The sequence below is a fragment of the Aotus nancymaae genome, unplaced genomic scaffold, assembly GCF_030222135.1.
Source record: "Aotus nancymaae isolate 86718 unplaced genomic scaffold, 86718_ANA_hifiasm-v0.15.2.pri h1tg000040l, whole genome shotgun sequence".
Lineage (NCBI taxonomy): Eukaryota > Metazoa > Chordata > Mammalia > Primates > Aotidae > Aotus > Aotus nancymaae.
In genome coordinates, this window is record NW_026988454.1 from 86,561,291 (window position 1) to 86,587,984 (window position 26,694).

Consider the following 26,694-nt stretch of genomic DNA (forward strand, 5'->3'; position numbering starts at 1 on the left):
GACCATCCTGGTCAACATGGTGAAACCCCATCTCTACTATAAATACAAAAAATTAGCTGGGCATGGTGGCGCGTGCCTGCAATCCCAACTACTGAGGAGGCTGAGGCAGGAGAATTGCCTGAACCCAGGAGGCGGAGGTTGCAGTGAGCCAAGATCACGCCACTGCACTCCAGCCTGGGTAACAAGAGCGAAACTCTGTCTCAAAAAAAAAAAGAAGGTAAAATTGCAATAAACACGATAATCTGTTAAGCAACAATGAAATACCAATATTTACCTCTCAGACTGGTAATGATTACAAAGCATAAATTCAGTAAGGAGAATGGGGTGGGGAAATGAGCACCTTTTCATAAATTTTGGTGGAATTGTGAATTGGTACATTTCTGGAGGTTAGGTGAGCAAGCTGTATCAAAATTTGTAAATTTAAAACCCTTTGGCCGGGTGGAGTGGCTCACACCTGTACTCCTACCACTTTGGGAGGCTGAGGCGGGTGGATCACATGAGGCCAGGAATTTGAGACCAGCCTGGCTAACATGGTGAAACCCCATCTCTAATAAAAAACCAAAACCTTTGACCCAGAAATTTCCCTTGTAAATATTTATGCTAAGAGTTATTAAACAAGTACACAAAATTGTATACTGTGGATACTAATAGCCAAATTGATACAGTAGTTCAAATTTGAAACAATCTAAATGCTCATCTATAGGGCAAATGGCTGCGTAAATGAGGGTATATGCATACTATGGAATATTAAGTAGTTGATATAATGTTGAAAAGTATTCCTTATATATTAAGTTTTTTAAAAAGCACATTATAGAATAGCATTATAAAAATAATCATCTGTGTTAAGAATAAAAGGCTTATATAGGCATGTAAAATTTATTCAGGATGGGAGATAAAATTATGGGGGGATTTTCATTTTGTTTCATTTTTTGTTATCAGTGCTAATGTATTATCAGGATAATCTATGTCCATTTCAATAAAATAAAAATAATCCACACAAGGTAACAAAAAAGTAAACATCTTTAAAAGTTTGAATTAAACGTATCTTGTGGAAAACATTGTTAATTCTAAGTTAATCAAGCACCTGTATTATATGACAGCTATAATGTGGGGGAGGAGTAGTGAGTAGAATAAAACAAAAGACTGGAACTAATAGTAGTTAGCATTATCAACGATTTTCTCCATTTTCTCTAAGTAGCATCCATTTAGCAAAATTTACTTCTAGAAGATTTAGTCTTTCTTTGCTAATTATTTAATCAGGTTATTTCTTTTTACTCCTGACTCGACAGGCTTCCAGTTTCACTTTTCTCTGAAAGCAGAGGTTGCTGACAATATTACCAACCTCTGGAAAGGTAGATTAGGAAAAGAAAACCAAATAGCTTGATTTATGATGCTAGCCCTGTGTGAACTGTAAGACATTTAAAAACATTTTGTACTGGGCGTGGTGGCTCACACCTGTAATCCCCGTGGTTTTGGAAGCCAAAGAAGAAGTATCACTTGCAGGCAGGAGTTTGAGACCAGCCTGGGCAACACAGCCAGTCCTACCTTCTGCACAAAAAAATTAAAAAAAAATAGCTAGGCATGATTGTGCAGGCCTGTAGTACCAGCTATTTAGTAGACTGAGGCAGGAGGACAGCTCCAGCCCAGGAATTCAATGTTGTGGTGACCTATGATTGTGCCACTGCAATCCATCCTAGGTGACAGAGTGAGACCGTTTCTAAAAAGAAAAAAAAAAAGTTAGTTTATATAAAAAAAAATTATTATAAATGTCCTCTCCCTTAGGTTTTGTAGGTAAACTGTATCCTATTTACATTTGATCCACATGAAAGAACTCTCTGTTCTCAAAATTTTGCAGAAGCTGTTGTGCTTGTATTTGCTTTTATTCTGTTATGATGCTACCAAGATTTTAGTTAGATGGCTGTCATTTTAGGTGGCAGACATGAAGACATACAGGTTTCCTTCCCCTTGCACAACTAAATTAGTTAGGCTTTGGTTCTGGGCAGTCCCTGGTATTTATAAACCACTTATTCATGCCAGGTAATAGGGTTCCAGATTGGGTACGTTTTATGCTCTGGTTCTTGGTGTATGTTTAGACAGCTCATAAATGTAAATAAACATTTACATTTTACAGGGAGACTATGGACACAGTGATAGCTATGTAACCACCATTCCCAGCTGAAGGCTATTTCATCTATTATTTTCTTATACGTGACTGGCGCCCCCTAGTGAATAGGGACTTAAGACAGGCTCCACTATAGAAGAAAGACCAGGGAAATGCCTGAAGCTGTTTTAACAATTTCACCTGGTATTAAATAATAATATGCTGCGGTTTTGCATGTGTGAATGGAGGTATGAGTAGGAATCTGTTCTCCCTAAACAACCCAGGATTCCACAATATAGAAATAGTAATCAAATTTTTAGGTAAAGCTCGAACTAATCAGAACTTTGCTAGATCATCACTGTAAACAAATTGATATTTATCCACTCCCTAAATGAAGAGACTTGACTGGATTTCTTTTTTTTAATAGCTACTAGAATCCGTTACAAAAAATTTAGACTTGAAACTTGAGAAACTGTCACTCCAATCCAGAAAACTTTAGTTTTGCAAATATATTTGACAAATTAATAAATTACATTTTATTTCATTAATTTCAAGAATAGGGCATTTAACGAAGTCTGTGGTTGCTTTAGTTCTGCAATAAAGTTTCTGCCACTCACAATAATACTTATTGTTCTCTGAGACAAATGTTATATTTTTGTCATCATAAATATGTATTAATTACTATGTATAGCACTGGGTTAAGTACTCGTCAAGCAACCAAAAATAATTCTTGCCATCTAGGATGCTTCCAATATAAAATATAGACAATATATAACTGGGTCAATTAGGAAATAGATCGTTTCAATATGATAAAAGATAGTATCCACATTAACAGTGTGAAAGGGCAGGAACAATAAGACACGTGACTCAGTGGTCTTTAAAATGTGGCAGCCAAGATGAGCAAGTGGAGAAAAGGTTAAACAAGTAGGTAACACATTTAAATAACAAGTAGATGAAAGGGTTATTGGACTATTCTAAAAAAATCTTGTTTTATGTGAGAAACCACCAAATTACGAATTGTAAGTAGTGTATTTTGTTTTCAAGGGTAGGCTCTTCTATACCTTATCTAAACAATTTTTCAAAATAAACAAAAATTACTTTGTTTTCCTCTCTCCACTAAATTGTCCTTTGCCTCTTGAGCGATTATCTTTTTTAGATTCACCTCAACTTCTTTAGGTTCAAGCAGACTTCACCTGTAAGCCCCTCTCCGTTCTCCCTCTTTTCTGAACTGCTAATGGCCTAATTTAGCACAATTATATTGCTTTGTTCATTCCATGTATATTAAGTCTACTGAACATGTTTAAGCATTCATTCAATTACATGTTAATTTGTTCTGGGTAAACCCCAAAGTCTATTCTCCAGCGCTGAAACATGGAAGACAAACACCCTTCACTTCTCCAGAGGGATAACACGTGCCCTTCCCTTGTCATGGTGACAGGCATGTGCCGGTGGAGGTCAAGGAAAGAGGAACACAAGTGAAATCGAGGTGAGTGTCAGGTAAGGACCAAAGCACCACGCCTACCTCATCTTTGCCACAAAACACCCATTCTTCCCGTGTCCTGTTTCCCAGGACGTATCCCGGACGGATGCAAAGTCACCCGTGGGGAGGCGGTGAACTCCTCCGCAGGGGCCCAAGCCCGGGAGAGGGGCGGGGAAGGCGGATGGGGAGACCCGCGCGGGGAGGGGGCAAGGAGCGGCCCAGATGTCCCGCTCCCGCGCGACGGAGGCGGGTGGGGGCGCGCGCGCGCCTGCGCGAGCCCGGCTCGCGTCGCGCCCCCGAGCGCAGCATCCTTGCGCTCGCGAGTCCCAGCGCTTGGGAGGGAGGAGGGGCGGCCGGCCCCCCGCCCCCGCGCGCTGCCACGTGACGCCGGCGGAGAAGATTGGAGCGGCTGCAGCGCGAGGCGGCAGACTGGTGCAGCGCAGGGCCCTGGCGGCTGGGGCTCATCCACCTCATCCTCTTTCTCCCAGGAACCTTGACGACGCCTCCCTCTCGGCCCCGCTCGTCTACGCCGCTGCTGCCGCATCCCAGCCGCCGCGGCGCCCAGAACAGGAGGAGAAGACGCAGCCGGGCCGCCGCCGTTTAGGGGGTCCCCGGCCGCCGCCGCCGCTGCCGCCTCCGAGGTCAGCCCTCTTGCGGGGTTTGCGCTTTCTCCTGCCGCCAGCGCCCGCTCATCGCCGCGATGGGGCTCCTGGACTCGGAGCCGGGTAGTGTCCTGAACGTGGTGTCCACGGCGCTCAACGACACGGTGGAGTTCTACCGCTGGACCTGGTCCATCGCAGGTAAAGCCGCTGACTTCCCCATCCTCGCTCGGTCCTCCGCGGGGGTCACTGGTCCCCTGCTCTTGGAGCGGCCGGCCTCGGCCCCGTAGGCCCCCGCGCCCTGCGGCTTTCGGAAGCTGCGGATCAGCGGAGGGGCCGGCGTGGGCATCGCGGTGGAGCACTGGTTAATCTGATCCGAACGTTAAGGCCTCCCCTCCCCCCGACACTCGCAAGGTTTTCCTCTGAGCTCCCTCCATCTCTCTTCGGCTCTTGGTTGCGGGAGCTGACATATCAGTTGGAGCCTTTACAGCCAAGAGGAGGAGCCGCCCCACCCTATGCTCCCCTATCCCCCGAACTCGCCTCACAGTTCTTTCCTGTGCAGAGGATTCCTTTTAACATTCAGTCCTATTTTGTATGGAGACCGGGCTAGGGAGGAGGCGGGGTGGGGGTGCTTTGGGGCAGCTGTCTTTTTGCTTCTTCAGCTTCCTGTTTGCTTTGACACAACCCTGCTAATCTTTTCTTCTATCTAACTCCTTCATCTATAGTATAATTTGGACTGAAAAGTAAAATAACATTGTTTGGCTCTTTGAACCTTGAAGAATGTTAGTTTCCGAGGCATTTTCAACAGCAACTATATTTGAAATGATTGTCTATAATGGCTTTGCGCACTGCAGTGCAGTCAGGGGGAGGGGAGGCTAAAACACCAGGGAAGAAATCAGTCTTTAGGAAGGGGGTCTCTACAGCAACACCTAGAGGTTGTCCCAGATGCCTACATACATACAGTTCTTAAATCGGCAAACTTTTCCTTCAGCTGTTGCAGTTAATTTGGCAGGGCTGTCAATTGGTTGATTTATGCAGCTTTCCTTCCGCCCAATTGTGATATTATGATATTTTTACATTTTACTGTTTATTTCTTCATTTGCTTCGCTGCTTTTGATTTTAAAGCATTTAAAAGTTTTTGAAATCCAAAATAAGGTTTAAAGGATTTCAGAAATGATTTTACGATGTGAATTTTTCTAGTCCTTTTGCAGTATCACACTGCATCCTAGCAGTGAAAGATATTAACATTCCACCTTGTGACTCTGCCGTCCCTACTTCGAAATGAAAATGTATTCCTGTAGTTTTTGTGTTTATTGTTGTTAGAGTAAATTGTTTATTGTTGTTAGAGTGGCTACAGCATGAATATAGTCCGATAAATGGGGCTTATGTTGTGGGAAAAACGTTTGCTGGAATGTTTTTCGTGTGAGACAAAATGATTCTTTGACATTAATACTGCGTTCACTTTTTGAGAAAAGTATGTTTTTTCAGAAGATCTCAACTTTGACACTGGGAAATAAGCTATTAAATAAGCCATTACAGCTGAAAATGGTTAAAAGGCAGTTTTAAATGGAGTATTTCTTCAAGTTTTTTTTTCCTATGTGCTGTTACACTGACATTACACTGTATCTGCAAAAACTGGGAAAGATGTGCCCTTCCCTTCATCTCTGTGATTTAAGTTCTTTAAACATTGCATCAGGGCTTCCCATTACACAATTGTATAGAGCTGAACATCAGACAAGTTCTTTAGCAGGTAATTGCACTTCGCATACCTTGCAGTTAGACACTGTCGAGATCCTCCAATCTCCATATAGCCAGAGCCACACCCGGGAGTTCTCAGTCCCCTTCTTCCTATCCTATCCTGGAGCTTTCCCGTCTCTTGAGTCTCAGAAGGAAAAATTGAGAGCAAAGGTAGAATACACCTTTCTGTGATACTGAATTTTTTCCTAATGATGTTTGTGTAAACAACAACAACAACAACAAATGAAACAGGAAATTTTGTGCAGTTGCCACATATGAAAGCTTGCTACTAGGCTTTGAAGGGCATCTAAAATAATATAATATGGTAGGCCAAGCCTGAGAAGTGAGAGCAGCCCTGGAACACAAGTGACCTCTCACTAGCAGGCCCGAGGAAGGTATTTGCCTATGCTTTGACTATCCACTTACGAAACCTGAGACTGCTTCCTTGCTTTCTGTAATGAGCTCTTATGTAGGCAGATGGTATTTCTTAACCAACGGAGAGGCTTAGTGGATATAGTCTGTTCTGCTGTACTGCTGTGTAAGGAGAAGTATTTTTCAGGTTCGGGCCGAATAGACTTGAAGTCTGTGGCATCCCATTTACTTTTACTCTCCCTCATTCTGTGCTCCTGATGTTCCTTTTTTTGGAGAGACTCGTTCACTCTGCCCTGATTCCACCTCTAGGAATAATTTGATGAAAATCTGGGTGGGGGATATCAAAGTAGAAAAGTAGCTTATCAGATGAGGTTAAACAAAAGTTGGTGAGTCAAATGTTTGGAAAGAAGGGGAAATAAAAATGGGCAGGAAAGAAAAATGGTCCTGAGAAATAGTGATGGAGTTTGGTAAAAGGATGCAGATGATTGAGGGAGAGCAAGAAATGAGGGAGGCTCCTTGCCTTTGGCTGCTGTCATTCCTAGTGCTGTAGTTACTGCTACTTTCATTCTCTTTTATTAATTCATTAAATATTTCTGTCCATTGAGGTTTCTACCTAAGTGCAAATAAACTATACTTTGTACTGTCACACAGGAATAGTTACAGATTTGTAGAGTATATTTACAATCCAAGAGATTTCTGCCCTAGGGCAAACAGTTTCTGGAAAAATGTCATTTTGTGCTGTTATATCAAATGGCGCTGTAAATATTCAAATATATCCAAGGCAATATCTGAAAATTGGGCTTTTCAAAGGCACATATATAGCAAATACAGAATATGGTCCATAATATGTTAATACCAAAAATGTTACTTTTACTATAGTATTAACACTTTGTACATTGGAATGGAGAGTTTGAAAAAGGTGTACTTTTAGAAAAACAACAAAAATTTCTCTATATTTTTTAGACATTTTGAATGAGGAAGTTAGTGTTGATGTATATTAAAGTATAGGCTAGTGTAGGACTTTATACCAGTTGTTAGTATTAGAGTAGGTATTCCCGTGTCATCATGTTAGTTTTTTTTCTTCTATCCTTTCACTTCATGAGTACATTAAAATTAATTAGAATTGGAGTCCTAGGCTCAACACATATAAAGTTGTATATATATTTTTTAAACTGATGAATCTAAATATTCCCCAATCCACATTATTCATTTATTCCTGCTTTTAATACATGTTTGATAGCTTTTGCATACCTGACATTTAGTGTGTAAACACCCTAGAGAGTTAGTAGGATGCTTACAGTAAAGCCAGGTGTCTCCTGTGAGGCCATGTATCTTTTGACCATTTGTTTCTAAATGGCTGTTGTTGGTTGGGGATGGTAATGGTTGGCATTGGCCCTCTTTTCACATACAGTACCCCACATTTTGGTGAGAAAAATTGTCTGTTTGGTAGTTGCAGTTAGAACATAAGAGGCCAGCCTTGCTGGGTTCTTGAATTCACTTTGCAGGAGTCAGAAAGGAGAAGGGATGAGTGATACAGGAAGAGGGAGGAGAACTGTAGAATGATGACAAAATGTGAAAGCCAGGCTTATGATCTCATTCATTCTTTCTGTATTTACTTGCCATGTATAGGCACAGTACAAGGCCCTGGATAGGGAAGGAGGACACTTGGTTACTGCCCTCATGTAGCTTGCAAAGTCAAGGGGGTCACTGTCATGCCCCTTTCCTTGGTGTCATGGTCTAGAGGCAGTGTGATCTGCCAGGCTCAGGCCTAGCCGGGGCCTAGGGAAGGTTAGAAAAGTCCTTCCCTGCTCTACTCATCTCTACTTCTCCTACCTAAAAGGAATGTACAGGCTGTTTTTAGAATATTTTAGCTGTTTCACCAGTTTGCTTTCCTCTGCCCTTGAATGAGGAGTTGATGTAAGTACTGTCAGAGTATTTGAGGGAGGCAAACAAGGGCAAGAGGTGTCAAAGACAAGGGGAACACCTTGACTGCAAACCATGGAAACTGGGAAGGTGCTTAAGGGCCAGGCCAGTGAGTCCTCCAGGTTTGACGAAACTGGGGGCTAGTGGGAGGGGATGTTTAACTCAGCTCAAATGAGCTGAAGTAAAAGCAGGTTTGTCTTAGGGATTGCTACTCCCCAGAGGAGCATGTATTTTAAATATTGTACAATATGCCTACATTAATTTTATCATTTTCACAGTCATTGTTTAATTTTTCATCTATGTTATTACTTAAAATAGATTTTCTTTGTTTGGCTTAGCCTGGTAATGCAGTTTTCTCCAAGTTGTAGGCAGCTAATTAAAAAAAAATTATAAAACATCACCAGCTCCTAACACGGGATCTCCCTTGGTCACTGTTTTCAGTGAGGTCCTAATTATCCTTTACTCATAAGCTCCCTGAAGCCTCTGGGAGGTCCATGCCATTTTAGGATTTTTGTTTTTGGTTTAGTTTGCATTGTCTTTTCCTTCACCACAGTCTGATTTTTGGTGGCAGACTGCTAGGCATTAATGGCTGATGCTCTTATCTGTTCCCCAGTGACAGCATGCAGTAAAATATCCTATTGCAGATGGAATTCCAGGAGGGTAAACAACGCAGATCCTAAAACTGTTGTCAGGACACATTTTTAACCGTTTTGACTTAGACTTTTTGACTTAGGAAGACAAAGTTTTAAGAGTTATGCAGATAATTATATCAGATGGCACTTTTGTAATCTTAAGAGCCATAGAACACTTGGTCATCCTTTAAAAGTTCAATTTGTTTTCTTATTTTTTTCTCAAGCCCTGTGGATAATGTCACCTGTAAATGAGTTAACGTTATTAACATAAGTATTTTTCATTTATTGAGCCACTTATTCTGAATTAGGCATATATTAGCACACAGAAATGAGTAGTGTAAGAGAGTCTAACTTTTTTCACTTTAGATGGCTTTTTTTTTTCTCTTAACTATTAGGCATTTTGCCTATTAACTAACAAATGTGCTATTGTTTTATTTTCCATTAGAAGATATATTTTAAAATCATATGGGTTTGGATTTCAGTAAGGAGAGGGGAGGAAACACATGGCCTTTTAAAGCTAAGGCCTGTATTGGCTTTCTAGCTTGATCAGTCAGTATTCCCCTGCACAAAGACCTGCAGCTCTAGCCAACTGGAATAACTCACTGACCCTTGAGTAAAACATATACATGTCCACTTTTATGTTTCTCATCCCACCGTTCCCCTTGCCTTTACTAACTTTTCCCTGTTTGTCTCTTCAGATACCTTTTACCAGAACCCAGTACAATAGGCCTCCTTTGCAAAACCTTTCTTGTTCATGGTGCCCTGGAGCAAGTTGTCTCACAGGAGCTCATTGTCTTTAACAATTACTCACGTATATCCTGTGCCATTCCTTCTGTGACCCTAGTCTCGAACTGTTTACACTTTTGTTATTATTTACCACTTCACTTCTTTGTATTTTTCTCTCCAACACCAGAGATTATCACACATATTTTTTGATTTGATATGTATGAGGAGATGACCGTCTTAATCTAGCATAATTTTGAATCATAATATATTGTGGTTGCAAAACACGAATAAGGTTTTAGACCACACTAAATTACAGAAAGTTTTTGTGTTTGTTTTTAATAGAGAAGGGGTTTCGCCATTTTGCCCTGGCTGCTCTTAAACTCATGGTGTCACGTGATCCTCCCACCTCAGCCTCCCAAAGTGCTGGGATTACAGGCATGAGCCACTGTACCCGGCCAGAGAGGTTTTTTTAAAAGAATGATCTTTTTTATCAGTTGGTCATTAATTCCCTTGCTGTTAACTAAATTTAATGAATAAATCAGACCAATAGTCATTTAGTAGCACAAAACAGATATAAAATGAGGATTTTAAGAGACATAAAATCAGCTATAATTGTTCTCTTCTCTTCATTGTCTATGCAGAATCATTGCCATGTGTGGAAGTGAAGAGGGCAGCGCAGTATAGTGAATGGGAAGAATTCTGAATTGGGATTTAGATGACCCAGACTTTAGTCCTGGTCTGCTGCTGATTTGTTGTGAGAGTTTGGACAAGTTTCTTTGCTTTCTCTATTCTCAGCATTGTTCATCTGTAAATTAAGAGGGTTAAATTAGGTAATCTGTAAAAGTCTGGATATAGATGTCACTTTCTTGGAATAGGTAAAGCAATTTCAAATATACATTTATCAGGGATTCAGAAACCTCATTTTATGTAGTAAATAAAATCTTTCCCAGCAAAACTGTTTCAACACTGCCTAGTACAAATAACAGATTAATATTTTGTACTTTTTTACTTTTTAAAAATCTGCTTTATAAGAAATAGGTAGAGGAATAGAGAAACAAAAGTATACATATATTTAAGCATCTGTTTTGAAATAGCACTATTTTTGTTGCTGTAACACTATACCTATTTATCTAGATTCCTTGAATAACCAAGAGCCAACTATTTTATCAAAAACAGTAGCAATGGTATTGAAGAATAAAATTATCTCAATTATATATTACATTTATTTTGTGATACTCAGGTTTTCAGGATGGCATATTATGTCATTTCAGGCAAGTTGTTCATGACTCTGGGTCTCTTCTACCTGTACCATGAGAAGGTTGAACTACATAACCTTTAAGGCTTACTTTATTGACTCCTTATAACATCTCCTAAAACAATGGCCTGGATATCAGTCTAAACTCTGTCTTCATATTTTTCCAATAGAAAATGTGAAATTTTAACGTACAACATTACAAATTATTTTCTATTATAGACACTTTATATATGAGCATTTTTTACTTACATTTGGAAGTATGACTTAAGATTTTTATAAAACTGATAAAATATGTAGGTCTTACAGAAGAGAAAACAAAAGAAACTAAATGGTTTTGATATAAATATGCTTTTTAACTAATCAAAATACAAATTTTTTAAATCTTTTGCCATATATTTTTCTTCCTGAAATATCATTTGTAAACAAATACCTTAGTATGGTATTTTATTTACGATTATATTGCATTAGAATAAAAATTTTGGAATTTGAAAGACAAATGCATTAATCCATTGAGGTATTCAGTTACTCACTGTCAGGTATAATCGCATAAAACCATTTGTGATTTTTGAAGTGCAGAATTCTAAGAAGCAAGCTTTTCTGTTTTCATTTTTATTCATTTTTCAAACAAAAACTTAAACACAGATGTGTGTTAACTAATTTTATATATTTTTTCACACTCATGTACATATAGCAGCATTATTTATAGTACTTAGGAGATGGAAACAATCCAGACATCCATTGATGGATAAATGGATAAACACAATGTGGTATATACATACAGTGGAATATTATTCAGCCTTAAAAAGGAAAGAAATTTCAACATATGCTACAACATAGATGAACCTTGAGGACATTATGCTAAGTGAAATAATCCAGTCACAAAAAGGTACTTATGTATGTGGCATTATGGTTCCACTTATATGGGCGCTCTAAAGTAGTCAAATTCAGGCTGACCCAGTGGCTCATGCCTATAATCCTAGCACTTTGGGAGACGGAGGCTCAAGGATCACTTGAGCCCAGGAGTTTGAGACCAACATGGGCAACAAAAAAATACTAAAAATTAGCCAGGCATGGTGCCATGTGCCTCTAGTCTCAGCTATTCAGAAGGCTGAAGGAGGAGAATCACTTGAGCCTAGGAGGTCAAGGCTTCAGTGAACCCTGATTGTGCCACTGCACTCCAGCCTGGGTGACATAGTAAGATCCTGGCCCAATAAATAAATAAATAAAATGTAAATAAATAATAAATAACGTAGTCAAATTAATAGAAACAGAAAGTAAAAAGGTGTTTGCTAGGGCCTGGGAAAAGGAGAACTGAAGACTTGTTTAATGGGTATAGAATTTCAGTTTTTCAAGATAGAAAAGTTCCAGAGATTCACAACAATGTGAATATACTTAATGCTCCTGGACTGTACATTTAAAAATGATTAAGTTGGTATATTTTATGTTATATGCTTTTTTACAATGTAAGAATTTCATATATGAAAAAAATTAATACAATAGCACCTGTAGAAATTATATCTTCAGTGCTCAGTGGTAAAACAGTCAATTCTTTCTTTTTCAGTTTAAAGTAAAATGACTTTTTAAGGAGACTATATAGCTGTTGGCTTAAAAAAAAATCCAAGTGGCTAGAAAGTAGCCAGTAGCGAGGAAGAAAACTTCAGCTTTGTATTTTGCTCTATAGTTTTACTAAGAACGTCTCAATAACTCTGGGAGATAGGCCTTGAAGTCAATTTTTCTATATATTTAGAAGTCCTTGAGATTTACAGAAGTGACTTTCGCAGGCGGTCACTATAGTGGAAATGAGTGAACACAGGTTGTTTGCCCCTAGCCCAGTGCCCTTGTCTTCCCATCACTCTAGCCAAGCAAGAAAGATTCAGGCCTCTAATCTATGTTTCTCTTTTCTTTTACTGTTACCTGCAAAGTAGATAGAATACTAAATCTGAATGAAGTCTTAATATTACCAGAGATCATCTAAAAAAGACATCTAAATATTCAAAGTTATGAGATTAAACTACAATGTGATATTTATTCATATACTATATACATACACAAATATGTGAATATATATAGAATACAAAAAGTGATATTTAGCCTGAGAAGATAGTTAACTTCCATATGATGGTATAGGATTGTTTTTTAAAAAGTGTATTCAAGGTGAATTATGATAGTATTTGCCAAATTGCATAATACAAGAGCTAGAAACTATTGTTAGTGAAAGGATAATGAAGTTCATTCAGGACTAACAGTATTTTACGCAGTGGCTATTCAACTGATAGAACTGTTAGAGACAAGGGAAGATTTTGGCTAAAGTTCCCATTAACTCACATACTCACACACTCTAATGGTATTTCCAATCTTTCTTGCTAAAGGAAAACACCATTTCAGTTTTCTTAAAGCTTTGAGATCATTAGCAGCACTGGGTGGATGGTTGGACTTGGAACTTCCAGATTAAGTTTTATGACTACTTTTTCTGAGAAGCCCAGCAAAATTGGGAAACAGGGAAAGAATGAAACTACTTACTTGTATTCTAATCTTGGCTTCCAGAATACGAGGCAGCATTCTTCAGCTCTCTTTCTCTCGAGATATATTTTTGCCCTTGGAATTGTCTCCTTTTCCTTTATGAACTGGCTTTTATGAATAGGCCATTTTCTGAAGTCATTAATTCAGATATCATCTGCATTCAGGCGCGGTGGCTCACGCCTGTAATCCCAGCACTTTGGGAGGCCAAAGCAGGCAGATCATTTGAGGTCAGGAGTTCGAAGCCAGATACCATCTGCACATGATGAAACTCACTACCATTTATTGAGCATTTAGTACAGGACCATTTTAAGATGCTGTAGCACTGCATTTTATACACTTTATGTTTAATCTTCGATCCTCTCTATGAGTTAGGTATTATTTGACCATCTATAGATGAAGAAATAGACTCAAAGCTATATAGCTACAAAGTAACAGAGCTGGAATAGAATCAGGATCTTTCTCCTTCCCAACACTGACCTGTTTATAATGCAGCATAGCCTACTTATTTATTCAATAAATACCACTTTATTGCCCGTAATAATAGTGTACATTTATTGGATGCTAACTAAGTGTCAGGCATTGTGTCCAGTGTTTTATATGTGTTATCACATTTAGTCCTCATATTCCATTGGGCTAGGTGCTATTATTCCCATTTTCCAGGTGAGTAAACGGACTTGCCCTGAACCTGATTCATCTAATACTAACCCTGTCAAATTAAATTCCAGGGCAACCAGACTTCAGCTTGAATCTCATATTGATTCTCTCATCTGTGTTACTGTCTTTTTTCCTTTACGGCTTCTGAATCTGTTCTTGTTTTCTCCTTGCTATAGGACATTTAATAATTTCTCTCACTTTCTACCATTATTATGATCTCTATTCAGGCAGACTTGCAACGAAAATTCTTTTTCCTCTGCTTTTAACTCTGCCCTCCATTCTTTTAGGCTCTTGGGTAACTGTTACACAGCTGAGTTAGCGGAAACATCTTGTTTTAACCCTACTGAACGGCTCTCAGGGCACCTGCTCCCTCATACCTTGAGACATCGCAGCTTTCCCCTATTTAGCTGGTGAAAATCTCTGTTCCCTCCTGTCTGCCCATCACATTCTGACTTCTTTGCCATTTCTTTTAGCCCAGCCTCTGCCTTGTCTATGCTACCCTTTCCTCCCATTCATCCAGGTGCTCTTCCAAGCTCAAACCTTCCATCCTCTTTTTCCCTGCTAATCATGCTGACTACACAGGAAACTGATCATACTGTTCTTCCCCTACCACCTTCAAAATCTGTGTATTTTTAGAGTGTATCTCAAATTGTTCATTACCTGCTCCATTTTTTCCAGTTGTATTTGAAGGGCTAGTTCTGCCCTTTTTACCTCACTGATAGACAATGCTTGAGGAATATATTAAGCATCACACTTTAGATTTGAACCTAGGAGAGGCCTTTAAGGTGTATGTAGTTTACTCCCTTTGTTAGAGATAAGCTTTTTCCCAGACTCTTCTTGACAACCGTTGTCTACAGTTTTCACTGACAATTTCTTTTAACAAATGTTTGAATACTCTTATATACCTGCCATTGTTACAGAGATACAGCAAGGAATAAGGGCTGTAGTTTAGCCCTCATGACACTTACAAGAAATGGAGGAAGACATTGATTATTTCCTTAAGAAAAAGACTACAGTTACCCTTTGGGGTACTTGCAGTGTACAATGTGACATATTAATTGTTAACCTTTTTGTGTAATCTGTAAAGGCAAATAGATTTTTAATAATATCACTTAGTATATTAGTGGTGATTAGTAGCCAGGTTTTTTTAAAAAAGGAGTTAATTTGCAATTGTAAGTTTTAACTAAAGGATAGATAGTTTTAGGGAATAATTGTGACTTCTTGGTATCTTGAATATATTTTTGAAGCTGCTCAATATTTAGCGATTGTTAGGCTTGTGTTTTTCTTTTGTTTATGGTGGATTAAACACATATGGATGGTTTTAGAAGCTGAGGAAGTGGCTGATTTATTCAGATAGAATCTAGGAAGAAATCAAGCAAACTTTATTTTGTGACTTAATTATATATTAAAGTAGGCTCACATTTCTGACTAGACCAAGCAGTGCTCCTTAGACTTTAATGTGTTAAGTAACTGTGGAATCTTATTAAAATGCAGATTCTGATTTAGTAGTTCTGGGGTGAGGCCTGAGATTCTGCATTTCTTGTAAGCTTCCAGGTGATGCTTTTCTGCTGGTGCATGGACTATACTTTGAATAACAAGGGAGTAGAGTATTCCTAATTTGTTTTGCAATCTGCTCCAATGTACTGTTATGGAAAAAATTTTAAATGTGCTTAAATTATTAATGTAAAAATCAAATGACAGCATGTATTTTAGAGAGCATTTAATTATTCTTTTATCCTAACAGGGATTTTGTATGTCTTCTAGAACCATATTATATTGATGAATAACTGCTGCTCATTTTACCTGAATCAAAAGGGCCAATGATTTGTTAATCTTATTTATCACCTTTACTTTAGGAGAAAATAGTGGCTCCAAGTTTCAGGTTCACAGTCATGGGGCTAGAAAACAAATGACAGAGCTAGAATTTAGGTTTTTAATTCAAGTCTTGTCCCTCTCCCTGTATCAAGCTGCCTCTGCTCCATGTGACTTCCCTTGCCATCATTTAGATGATTTCCTACTGTATTTTTGTATTCCTTTCCTTTAATTCTTCTAGGGATTTGGATGTTCTAAAATTTTTTCAGTACTACTTTTTCTTTTGGTAGATTATAGTAGAACTTTACTAGCTTAGATTACTAGGGAAGATAGTTTGTTCTGACTGGTGGAGATCCTGAGTTACAAAAAGCTTTAAAAGAAATCAGAAAAAAAAAAAAAAAAACAGGTCTATTAGAGGTTTTTAAGGAAGTTGCTTTAATAAACATACTGATAATTTGTTGTAAGTATTAATTATAGTTATTTGTATATTAAGTAGAAGTTACATGGATTACTTGAAAACTGTTAGATTACATTTTATTCTTTATTAAAATCTGGTTGATATTGTCATGAAAAGGAGTTTTTAAAAATAACCTCTCTATAATTTTAAAAATTAGAGTTAGTGAGAATTTTTATGTATTTTATCTCTTGAATAAATACAGAATTATAAAATGTCTTCTCAGTCTATGTCATAAAATGTTTTTTTTTCTTCCCAGTGTAAACTCTTCTAAGTTTAATTATTCATGGTAATTTTTATTTAATTTGGTTTAACTCTTCTCTTTGAAGACAGGAGGATTTCGTGGTAGATTAGTGTCAATAATAATGAAATTTCAACAATTATTGGACTCTGAAACTGTCAAATGCTGTATACATATTATTTTATTCCTCACAACAGCCCTATTATCATCCGTAAGGCCAGAGGGACTAAGTAACTTCTTGGGTTTATTCAACTGGTAAGTAAGGAGTCTAATGCTAGCAGGTCTGATTTGAGAGTCCATATTCAGAATATGGAACTCTGTAGGTTGAGAAGAAAAAATACTAGAAGACATTGAGGGACTTGTCTCTTAAGGGGAGAGGATCAGATTATCTCTGACGTGAGACACACTTTGTTAAGATATAAAGTGGGGAGAGAATAGGCTGTAGCAGAAGGGAATACGTGACTTTGTGTTGTCCATGTGTGCTAGGAACCTTCACATACTCTGGTTCATTTAATTATCACATTAACCCTAGGAAGTAATTATTTCCTTATTAAAAAAGAAAAGGGAATAGCAGTTGGTTCTCCAGCTATAGATTGTGGTGCATACCCTGTCCTTTTAGAATTTTCTTGGTCTCTGTGACATGGTTTTCTCTTCTCCTGCCTCTCTGGCTGATTTGCTGCCATTTCACCCACTCATCTTTGACTGTCCTCAGAGTCATTCCTTTTTCACTTGACATGCTCCTGGCAGTTCCTCCACAGCTCCAGAGGCTACTGGATACTTCCACCTAGCTGTCCCACAAGTAGCTCAGATGTAAGATATTTAACATTCACCTGATCAGTTTCTCCCAGATCTCCTCCTCTTCCTTTGTACTCTTTTCTGGATCATGACCTCACTATCTGTGTTGCCAGACAGCCCAGAAATCTGGGAGTACTCCTGAACTTTTCTTTGACTCTCTCCTTTCACATCCATAAGAATTGTGGAGTCTGTAGTTTTTTCCCATGAAACCTTCATACCTACCTATCCTGTTCATTGCCAGCCCAGCTCCCTGACCCATGTTTCCATGATCTCTTGCATTATGGTGATCTCCAAGTCTGCCTGCCTGTCAGAATCACCCCGGGGAGCTCAGATCATAGTGCCCAGTCTCACCTGCAGGATTTTGATTCAGTAGGTCTGGGGTAGGACCCGGCAATCTAATTTTAACAAGCACATGACTCTTACATGGGCAGTCTAGCAGTAGACAAGTGTGGAGAACCACTGATGCAGCTGGTTTTCCTGCCTCTTGACATAATTGCCTTCCCCTCAGTCGACACCCCACTGCCTCTACCATGATCTTTTAAAAGGCAAAATCGGCTGGGCGTGGTGGCTCACGACTGTAATCCCAGCACTTTGGGAGGCCAAGGCAGGTGGGTTGCTTGAGCTCAGGAGTTTGAGGGCAGCCTGGGCAACATGGCACAACCTCGTCTCTACAAAAACACAAAAATTAGCTGGGTGTGGTGGCGTGCATGTGTAGTCCCAGCTACTTGGGTGGCTGAGGCACAAGAATCACTTAAGCCCTGGAGGTGGAGGTTGCAGTGAGCTGAGATTATGCCACTGCATTCTAGCCTGGGCAACAAAGCCAGACACTCCCTCAAAAAAAAAAAAAGCCAAAACCAATCAAATAACTCCTCATTATCTACATGCTATATTCCAGCATCCTTAGTGTAGTTTGTAAGACCTCCTAAGGGATCATCACAATCATTTCCTGCCCCCTTCACTTGTATATATCATCTCCGTCAGGTCTACTTAGTTTCCAAATTGTTTTATTTCTTGCTTTGGGGCCGTTTATACATTCAGTTCTCTCAGGGTATTCCGATATTTTCATTTGCCTATCTCTTGTCATTGTATTAAGGGAACTTTTGTAGGTCTTTCTAATTCTGCTCCCTGAAAAAAAGACTTTTCTCCCTACCTGACTGCTTGGCAAATTCCTCTTCTCTGAAAGAAAAGTTCAAATGTCTGTGTTTAAACCACAGCTTTTCCCCTTTTCTGTCCTACCACTGTACATAAGACACTCCTCTGATAATACTCACTACGCTGCATAGCAATTGAATACTCAATGTCTGTCTCTCCCTTTACTAGATGAGCATTGAATGGTCAGGGACCAAATAATCTGGCCAAAATCACTTCGCTTCAGAAAGTAGTATCTGACTTCAAAGTTTGTTCTGTCTATTCCACCATGCTATGTGATCTTAAGATAAAAATTAGATTAAGAATAAAAAAATACCTTGGTGGAAGGTATGCAAGGGAAACCCCATTTCAGATGGATCCCTCATTTCTTATAAAGGAATAATTTGCACATAGTAAAGTTGACTCCTTTTAGTGAACAGTTTGTGAATTTTGACAAACATACGGAGTTGTGTAATCATTATGTAGCCTTTTAATAAAGATAAAATTGTATGACTGCTGACCACATTAAACAAATCAGTCCCACTTGGCATAAGCTTTATAAATCAGTCTCAGAATATTTTCATTACAAACTGTTTTTTAACTCTTAAGGGTCTGCAAGGGATAAGGTGTAATATGCCTTAGTAATTCTCATTATCAAAATAAAGGCTTTTACTCCTCAGCTCAATTTGCTATAATATTTGGCTTTAGGTTTGCTTAAATTTTGTTCAAAACTAGGATGGGAAACCCATTACCAAAGGAACTCCTTGTATATACAAAAGGGAAAGATGCACTGGTTAGAAATGTTCTGAATTCGGGTGAAATTTACTTTCCTGTAACTTCTCTTGGTTCTAATTCCTCTCTCTGAAAATAGAGAATAAATCTGAGTTCTCATAAGTTCTCTTAGTATTTGATGAGGCTTCTTTCTTTCTTCCGGGCCAGATGTCTTTAGTCTATTTCCCTAATTCTGTGCCGTGGCTTTGAAGCAGTTACGATCCTGGCCCAGGTTTGCCAGATGCACACCTAATGAAGTGTAAGACTTGGCTCCTTTGAGTAACTCTTGTCATTCTTTCTATTGAGAGAACTTTTGGAAAGTCTCTTATTTTTCTTTTCCTTGAAAGAACAGTCTTAAAATACAGGATTTGTACCTATAATTCAGAAAGAAATTGATGGGAAATTTTCTCCCTAAAGATTAAAGTGCATGATGATTGAGTAGTGCCTAGAACAGCTGCTAGGTCACAGGAGGCTCTTGCTTTACCTACAGTGGCAAGTCTCTGGACCTCTCTGAATCTCATTTTTAAGATAAAGGGATCATTTCTAAATTAAAATTTTATGATTCTAGTTTAGATAAAGGTTTACATGCAACATGAAAGCCTTAAAATTGTTAATTAGTAGGCTCAAAATAAAAGCAAATTTATTAACACCTGAAGGTACAAACATGTTAGTAAGGATATTAACAGTATAAAATATAAAAATAATTTGTTAAGTTGACAAGAGTCCATTTATATTTGTGTCATTTTTGTTTCCCTTCTCCACCCCACCAAAACTTTCTAAAGAGAAATTCCCAAGAATGCTACATAAAACATATTTGGTGACAGAGTTTGACTTCAGTGGTGGTAGGAGAGGTAGGATTTTAGCAGAAGTTTTTTAGTCTTTTTTCCTAATGAATCCATGGTATGGAATTCCACTGATAACTGTCTAGGATTAGGATGTTGACAACATAATAGAAATCTTCTGTCACTCTAATATATATAATCTACATTTGGATTCAATACATAGCCCAAATGAATTAGAGGATTTAATTCAGCCGTAAAATGTTAATATATTTATTTAAACATTTGAGTTAATGAAAATATGGATAATTTACTTTAATATATTCAAAGTTTACATCAAATACATGAAGCATTAGTGTTCATGATTTTCCTTTACTGTTTTGGTCCCCCAACATTTTTTTGGTTCAAAACTTGGGTGGACATGTTAGTAATGGTGAATTTTCATATGGTGTGGCACTGTTGTGACACAGCCCTTTTTAGTGGAAAAGGAAACATATGAAAGAAATATAGAATATTTGCATCTCAGAAGCACTAAAGGAAGTATTAATGCAAATACATGTAGAAGGACACACATAACTTGTATAGTGTTATAGCATGTAATGACATGGAGGAATTTCATCCAAATATTATTAAAAGCTTGGGAATTGTTATGCTGTGAGTTTGGCGTTGACAGTTACCACAGCTTCCATGATAATCCTGGGAGGCTGGATTTTTGAAAGCTCTTTGACCCTTGTGAATTAGAAGGACTAATTTGAGAAGGGTATGGTGTAAAATGTGGCCTTTTATAGGTTGAAAACAGGGATTTGTTAAGTGGTCGTTGAATGAATGCATGCCTTGCATTGTTGGGCAAAGTGAGGGTGTTGCTTTTTTCCCCTAGAGTAAGTAATGAAGTAAAAGGACATTGAGCTTTATAAAGCACACACATTCACTAAATACTGGGCTGAAGAGTTGTTACCTTAAGGATAAAGTTATGCCAACATAGAGGAGGATCTGGGAAAAGCGGTAGGAAGGGTTCTTGGACACTGAGGAAAGCGTGAATATCAATAACTGTACTGTTGGATTTGGCAGAAAGGATAGAGAATAGAGGAATAATGTGAAAAAATTATCTACTCTTTACTTAATCATCAAATACATTTTTAGGTACCTTGATAGGCCTTGCGATAAAAGAATGAAAGAACCAGTACCTCTTTTCAGGGAGATGAGAGTTTAAAAGAAGGTCACTGGACAGTGTGATGAGCTCTGTAATGGAATAGTAACACATACAGGTGCTCGGGTCATGCAAAATGCATCCCCTGACCAGTTAAAATTTTCTTGATCCAGTTTTCCTCACCGTTAGTCTATTCTTTCTAGTAATTATTTTTTATAAAGTAACAATTTTCACAAGTTAAAGTAAACCTAAATGATCATCTAGTTTGTTACTATTCAAAAGGGAGTGGTCCATGGAATAATGGCACAGTATCAGTTAGAACTTCCTGGAAAATACAGTCTTCTTAGAAATGGGCTGCATGGATCAGGCATGGTGGCTCACACCTGTACTCCTAACACTTTGGGAGGCCGAGGTGGGTCGATTGTTTGAGCATAGGAGTTTGAGACTAATCTGGGCAACATGGCAAAACCTCATCTTTAAAAAAGTAGAAAAATTAGTAGGGTATGTTGGCGTATGCCTGTAGTACCAACTACTTAGGAGTCTGAGGTGGGAAGATGACTTGAACTCAGGAGGCAGAGGCTGCAGTGGATGGAGGTCATGCTACTTCACTCCAGCCTAGATGGCAGAATGAGCCCATCTCAAAAAAGAGAAAAAAAAGGAAAGGAAATGGGCTGCATGTCAGACTCACTGTCTCAAAATCTGCATTTTTACCATCCCCAAGCACCCCCGCACCGACCCCGCCACCCCATGATTCATTTTCTCATTGAAACTGGAGAAGCACTAATCTAGTTCATCTACTTCCCATCCAGTTTTATAGACGGAGGAAATGAAGATAGATTGTGCTCCTAAGGTCCTATGCACAGTGGCAGAGCTGGTGTTAGAACTCACTCAGTCAGCCGGTCATGGTGGCTTCTTACTAGTGCCTCTTTTCTTCTCTCTTTGGTAGTCCTTTCTTTAAAATTCTCTGTTGAATGAGAGAATAATACAGTGTACCACACTATATATAAAAAAGAGCATTTTTATTTACTCGTAATTTGTGACACCAGCAACTCGGGAGGCTGAGGCAGATAGATCACTTGAGCCCTGAAGGTGGAGGCTGCAGTGAGCTGTGTTTGCACCACTGCCCTCTAGCCTGGGCAACAGAATAAGACTCCATTTCTTAAAAAAAAAACCTCAGTCACCAGTCTACTTACTGGTAGAGTCTTGTATGCTTTCTCCGATGCCTCTGTTATTTCCTATTTCTCTTTACTTTTTACTCTTCTGTTGGTCTCTATTAGTGTTTTATATTGTAAGATCTTCAGCTTCTCACTAGTGTCTCTTTTCCTCTCCCCTTTGGTAGTCCTCTCTTTAAATTTCTCTGTTGAATGAGAACGATACAGTGTATCACACTATACATCAAAAAGAATGAGAACTTAATAACTCTTAATTTCTGGCAGAGTTTTGAACCTATTTCTCCAACTTTTTTCTACCTGCTGTTCAGAACTTCCTTTTGAAATCAATAGAAATTCTGTATGTGGTAAGGGTGAGAAATAATCTGTGATGTTAGAAATTAAAATCTCCTCACAGATAAATGTATCCTCCTTTCTTTGTTACATAGAGTATGGCACTACTCAGAGTACTTTTTCTTTTTGTTTTAAGTCTCATGGGAAAAACAGTATCTGCCTTAAAGTTTGTGGAAAAGAACAGTATACCACAGCAACTTCTTCTCTGTGACCCAAACAGACAGTTTGTCTAAATGTTTCGTCTATAAATCCTTTTTTTCCTATTATATAGAAAAAGAAATGCGTAAGTAGATGCGCATTCCATGTTTTATGGGGAGCCTTTAGCATGGAAGGATATGGTCGTAGAATGACAATTAGCATAAAAGGATACAATCTCATTAAGAAAAGTGAACAGTCATTGATAAGACTTTAGTGGCACAATACCTTTTTAACAAAAGTCAGCCACACAATCTTTTAAGTCATTTCCTCCTTGTGAGAGGTTTACTATCTCTCCTATGGTTCAAATATATTGGTTTACTTTTAACTCTGAAATGTGTTTGATTTGAGTGATATAGCCATAATAGAAACCTTCTTCTAAAACTATAAAATAAAATCAGTTTTTCTGTTTTCCTGGTTCCCATATGTGTTTTTCTTTCAAGTCGTTATTATCTTTTTTTTTTTTCTTCCTATATCACAAGTCATCAAGCAATAGGTTATGTTTTTTAACAACTCTGATTTCATTGAAACCTTAGTCATCGTGTCACTTTGGGGATTATTTGATTAAATACTGTGTTTTATATCTTGTATCTTATTTTCTATTGACAGTATATAGACACATTAATTTTTTAAAGTGATATTTTAATACTTAGTTCCATAATCCAGAACCATTTTGCATATACAGCCTTTAGTAAAAATGACAGTTTAAATAGGAAGTTATTATAATCAGCAGTTAAGTTAAATTCATTTAGGTTGGTTCTAAGAACTTGAATTTTCTTTTACATTATTTCCATAGAAAATAAAAATATTTACATTGCCAAGAATAAATTCAACATTAGATTTGCAACCTTTTAATGTTGTTTAGCTTTTAGAAATATAAAAACTAATATTAATACGTTTTTATAATATGTTAAAAGATGAATTTTTGTTAAAATTCATGAAAAAGTTAGAAAACTGTCTTGAATTTGCTGACTGTTTAAATACATTATACAATTGTAGTGAACTCTAACTAAATCTTTCGAAGTTGCTGTACTCTTGTCTTCAGTATCTCGAGATATTTCTGCAAATGGCTTCTATTGCCCCATACCTCTCCAGTTAAATTCTTGCTTGCTTTAGGAGTGAACACACAGAACAGCCTCCAAGCTGCCCTGATAAATTTCACGTGTATAATATGGAAGGCAAATGTTTCCTTAAGATATGTATTTTCTATCCATGAAATTTTTTATTGACTTTTCATCCCAAGATTATCACCTCTATTTTTAGTGCATTTTATTTCTTGTTTTTCTTCTCTGTAAAACATAATGTGTGACATAAGTAATGAAGCATAATTTTTGAAAGCTACTTGCAGGAGTCAGTATTGTTTCTTTGGTTTTTATACCATGTATTCTTGTTGGGACTCAAAGGACAGTGATGCATATTTGATCAAATTAGGAAATTAAGCTGAAACATTTTGATTCCTAAAAAGTGTATTTTATAAAACATTTATTGATGAATGAATTTTATGGTATTTTATTCTTTCTGTAGATAAACGTGTGGAAAATTGGCCTCTGATGCAGTCTCCTTGGCCTACACTGAGTATAAGCACTCTCTATCTCCTGTTTGTGTGGCTGGGTCCAAAATGGATGAAGGACCGAGAACCTTTTCAGATGCGTTTAGTACTCATTATCTATAATTTTGGGATGGTTTTGCTTAACCTTTTTATCTTCAGAGAGGTATGTTTTTAAGATCACTATAATTTCCAAGGTTATTGGAAATTTAAAAATGAGAATGTGTAAAACTATCATGGTAATATTGTACCCAGACACAAGTGTTGGCTACTCTACATTTTTGACATTTTTCACTTTTGAATAACAAAAATATTAACATATAGGACAGTTGTTTAAATGGGAATTTTGAATAAGACAAACTAGATTCTAAAATAACCTTTGTTAGCTGTGCTAACATTGAAAGTTATTTAACTTTTCTTAGCCTCATTTTCCCCACTTAAATACCTACGATCTGTGGTTATTATCAGAGTTAAGAGAGGTAATTTTTGCATAGTGTTTGGCACATATTAAGCACTCAGTAAATAGTTGCAGCTATTTATTTATAATTCTTTTTCAGTTGTTTCCAGTTTGGTAACTGATCAAAATATGCCGATTTCAAGTAAATCCTATTATATAAAGTTGTATTTGTCGCTGGAATTAAAACGAGTTAGCTGCCATATAACTGTTGTTGCTAATCATTATATACTTTTCTGGGCACTAGCAAATTCTCCACGACATTTGCAAAGGAAGCCCTAAAGGCTAGATTGACACAGCCATTTTTTAAATTGCATAAGTATAAGGAATTTGTTTCCTAAGAGACTCATTAAAATTCTGTATGATTCCAGAGAACTGACTAGTAATGCTAGGAAAATAAACAATAATTCTTCTTAAAAAAAAGAAATATTTCTTTAATTGAAAACTTAGCCTGGAGTCTCAACTTCATAAACACTTTAATTTATTTGGATGCTCATACCTAATTTGTTAGACACAGACCACTCCGGATCAAACATAGAAACTAGTTAAGGTAGGACAACTTTAAAATCTGAGTCCTAGCAATAAAAATATCTCTTAATGTTGTGAAGTATTTAACAGATAGAGTTGATACTCAGTCTAAAAGTTACATGTGATTTTTAATTTTGATTTTAATTATAAACAAATTAGTGCACAGTAACCTCTAGCAGTTACAGTGCATTAAATTTTCAATGCATTTGAAATTTTTAAAGAAAATACTCCTTTTAAAATAATTTGAAAGGTTACATTTTGTATTTAATTGTGTTTTTAATGCTGTATCTACTAAAACTTTACTACAAATATTATTACTTTTTCAGTTATTCATGGGATCGTATAATGCGGGATATAGCTATATTTGCCAGAGTGTGGATTATTCTAATAATGTTAATGAAGTCAGGGTAAGTACATTAGAAATACTTTTAATCAGTAAAAGTAGTTTGATTTTGTAGGCTCCAGTCTGTGAAAATGTAGAATGTACTTTTTGGTTTTTTTTAGAGACAGGTTCTTTAACATTCATTTAGAGACAGTTTCTTGTTCTGTCACCCAGACTGAAGTGCAGTGGTATGATCATAGCCCACTGCAACCTCAAACTTCTGGTCTCAAGTGATCCTCTTGCCTCAGCCTCCCAAGTAGCTGGGACTATGGATGTGTACCGTCACGCCTAGCTACTTTTTAATTTTTTGTAGAGACTGGGTCTCGTTATATTGCCCAGGCTGATCTTGAACTCCTAGCTGCAAGGGATCCTCTTGCCTCAACCTCCCAAAGTGCTGGGATTATGGGTGTGAGCCACCGCACCTGGCAAAATGTACTTTAATGTGATAGTAAAATTATACTAGATTGTTATGAGTCAATAAAGCTATGCTTTTTTTTAAGTACTTAATTTTGCAGCATGAGCAAATATGCATTGGATTACTAGAATGTAGTACTTGTGAAAGCAAGGAAGTTTCATGTTTCTTTTAAAGATATTATTTTAGATTTGTTTGTTTGTTTTTGGTCAAGAATAGAAACTCTTTAGAGTCCAAGTTATTTGTTAAGAAAGTGAGGAAAAGTAAATGTTTTGTGAAGTGTGGAATGTTTAGGAAACTAAGCATAGAACAATTTGTATAGGCATAAATTCAGTTTCTTATTATATTTGCAGAAAAATAAACCACTAGTAAGATGTTACCATATTTTATTTTCCAGTCACTTACTTGAGTAAAATTAACATTAATTCAAGCAAAATAAACAACAGATTACCTTATTCTATTAAGTATTTATTGAACTCATATACTGTGTTTCATACTAAAAATTACATATAAAAACATATGTTTTACGTTACCTATACTGTATGGTAG

The 26,694-nt window shown here is 37.4% G+C and overlaps 1 protein-coding gene across 1 annotated transcript in view; it reads left to right on the forward strand.

Annotated features, from left to right (window-relative positions):
- Positions 1-4,005: 4,005 nt before the first annotated feature.
- The window catches only part of ELOVL4 (ELOVL fatty acid elongase 4), a 30,615-nt gene continuing 7,926 nt past the window's right edge, over positions 4,006-26,694 (forward strand). Inside the window, exons 1-3 of the mRNA XM_012471858.2 lie at positions 4,006-4,381; positions 24,348-24,535; positions 25,678-25,758. Coding sequence (XP_012327281.1) covers positions 4,282-4,381; positions 24,348-24,535; positions 25,678-25,758 — 369 coding nt within the window. The 5' untranslated portion in view covers positions 4,006-4,281. The remainder of the gene's footprint in view (positions 4,382-24,347; positions 24,536-25,677; positions 25,759-26,694) is intronic.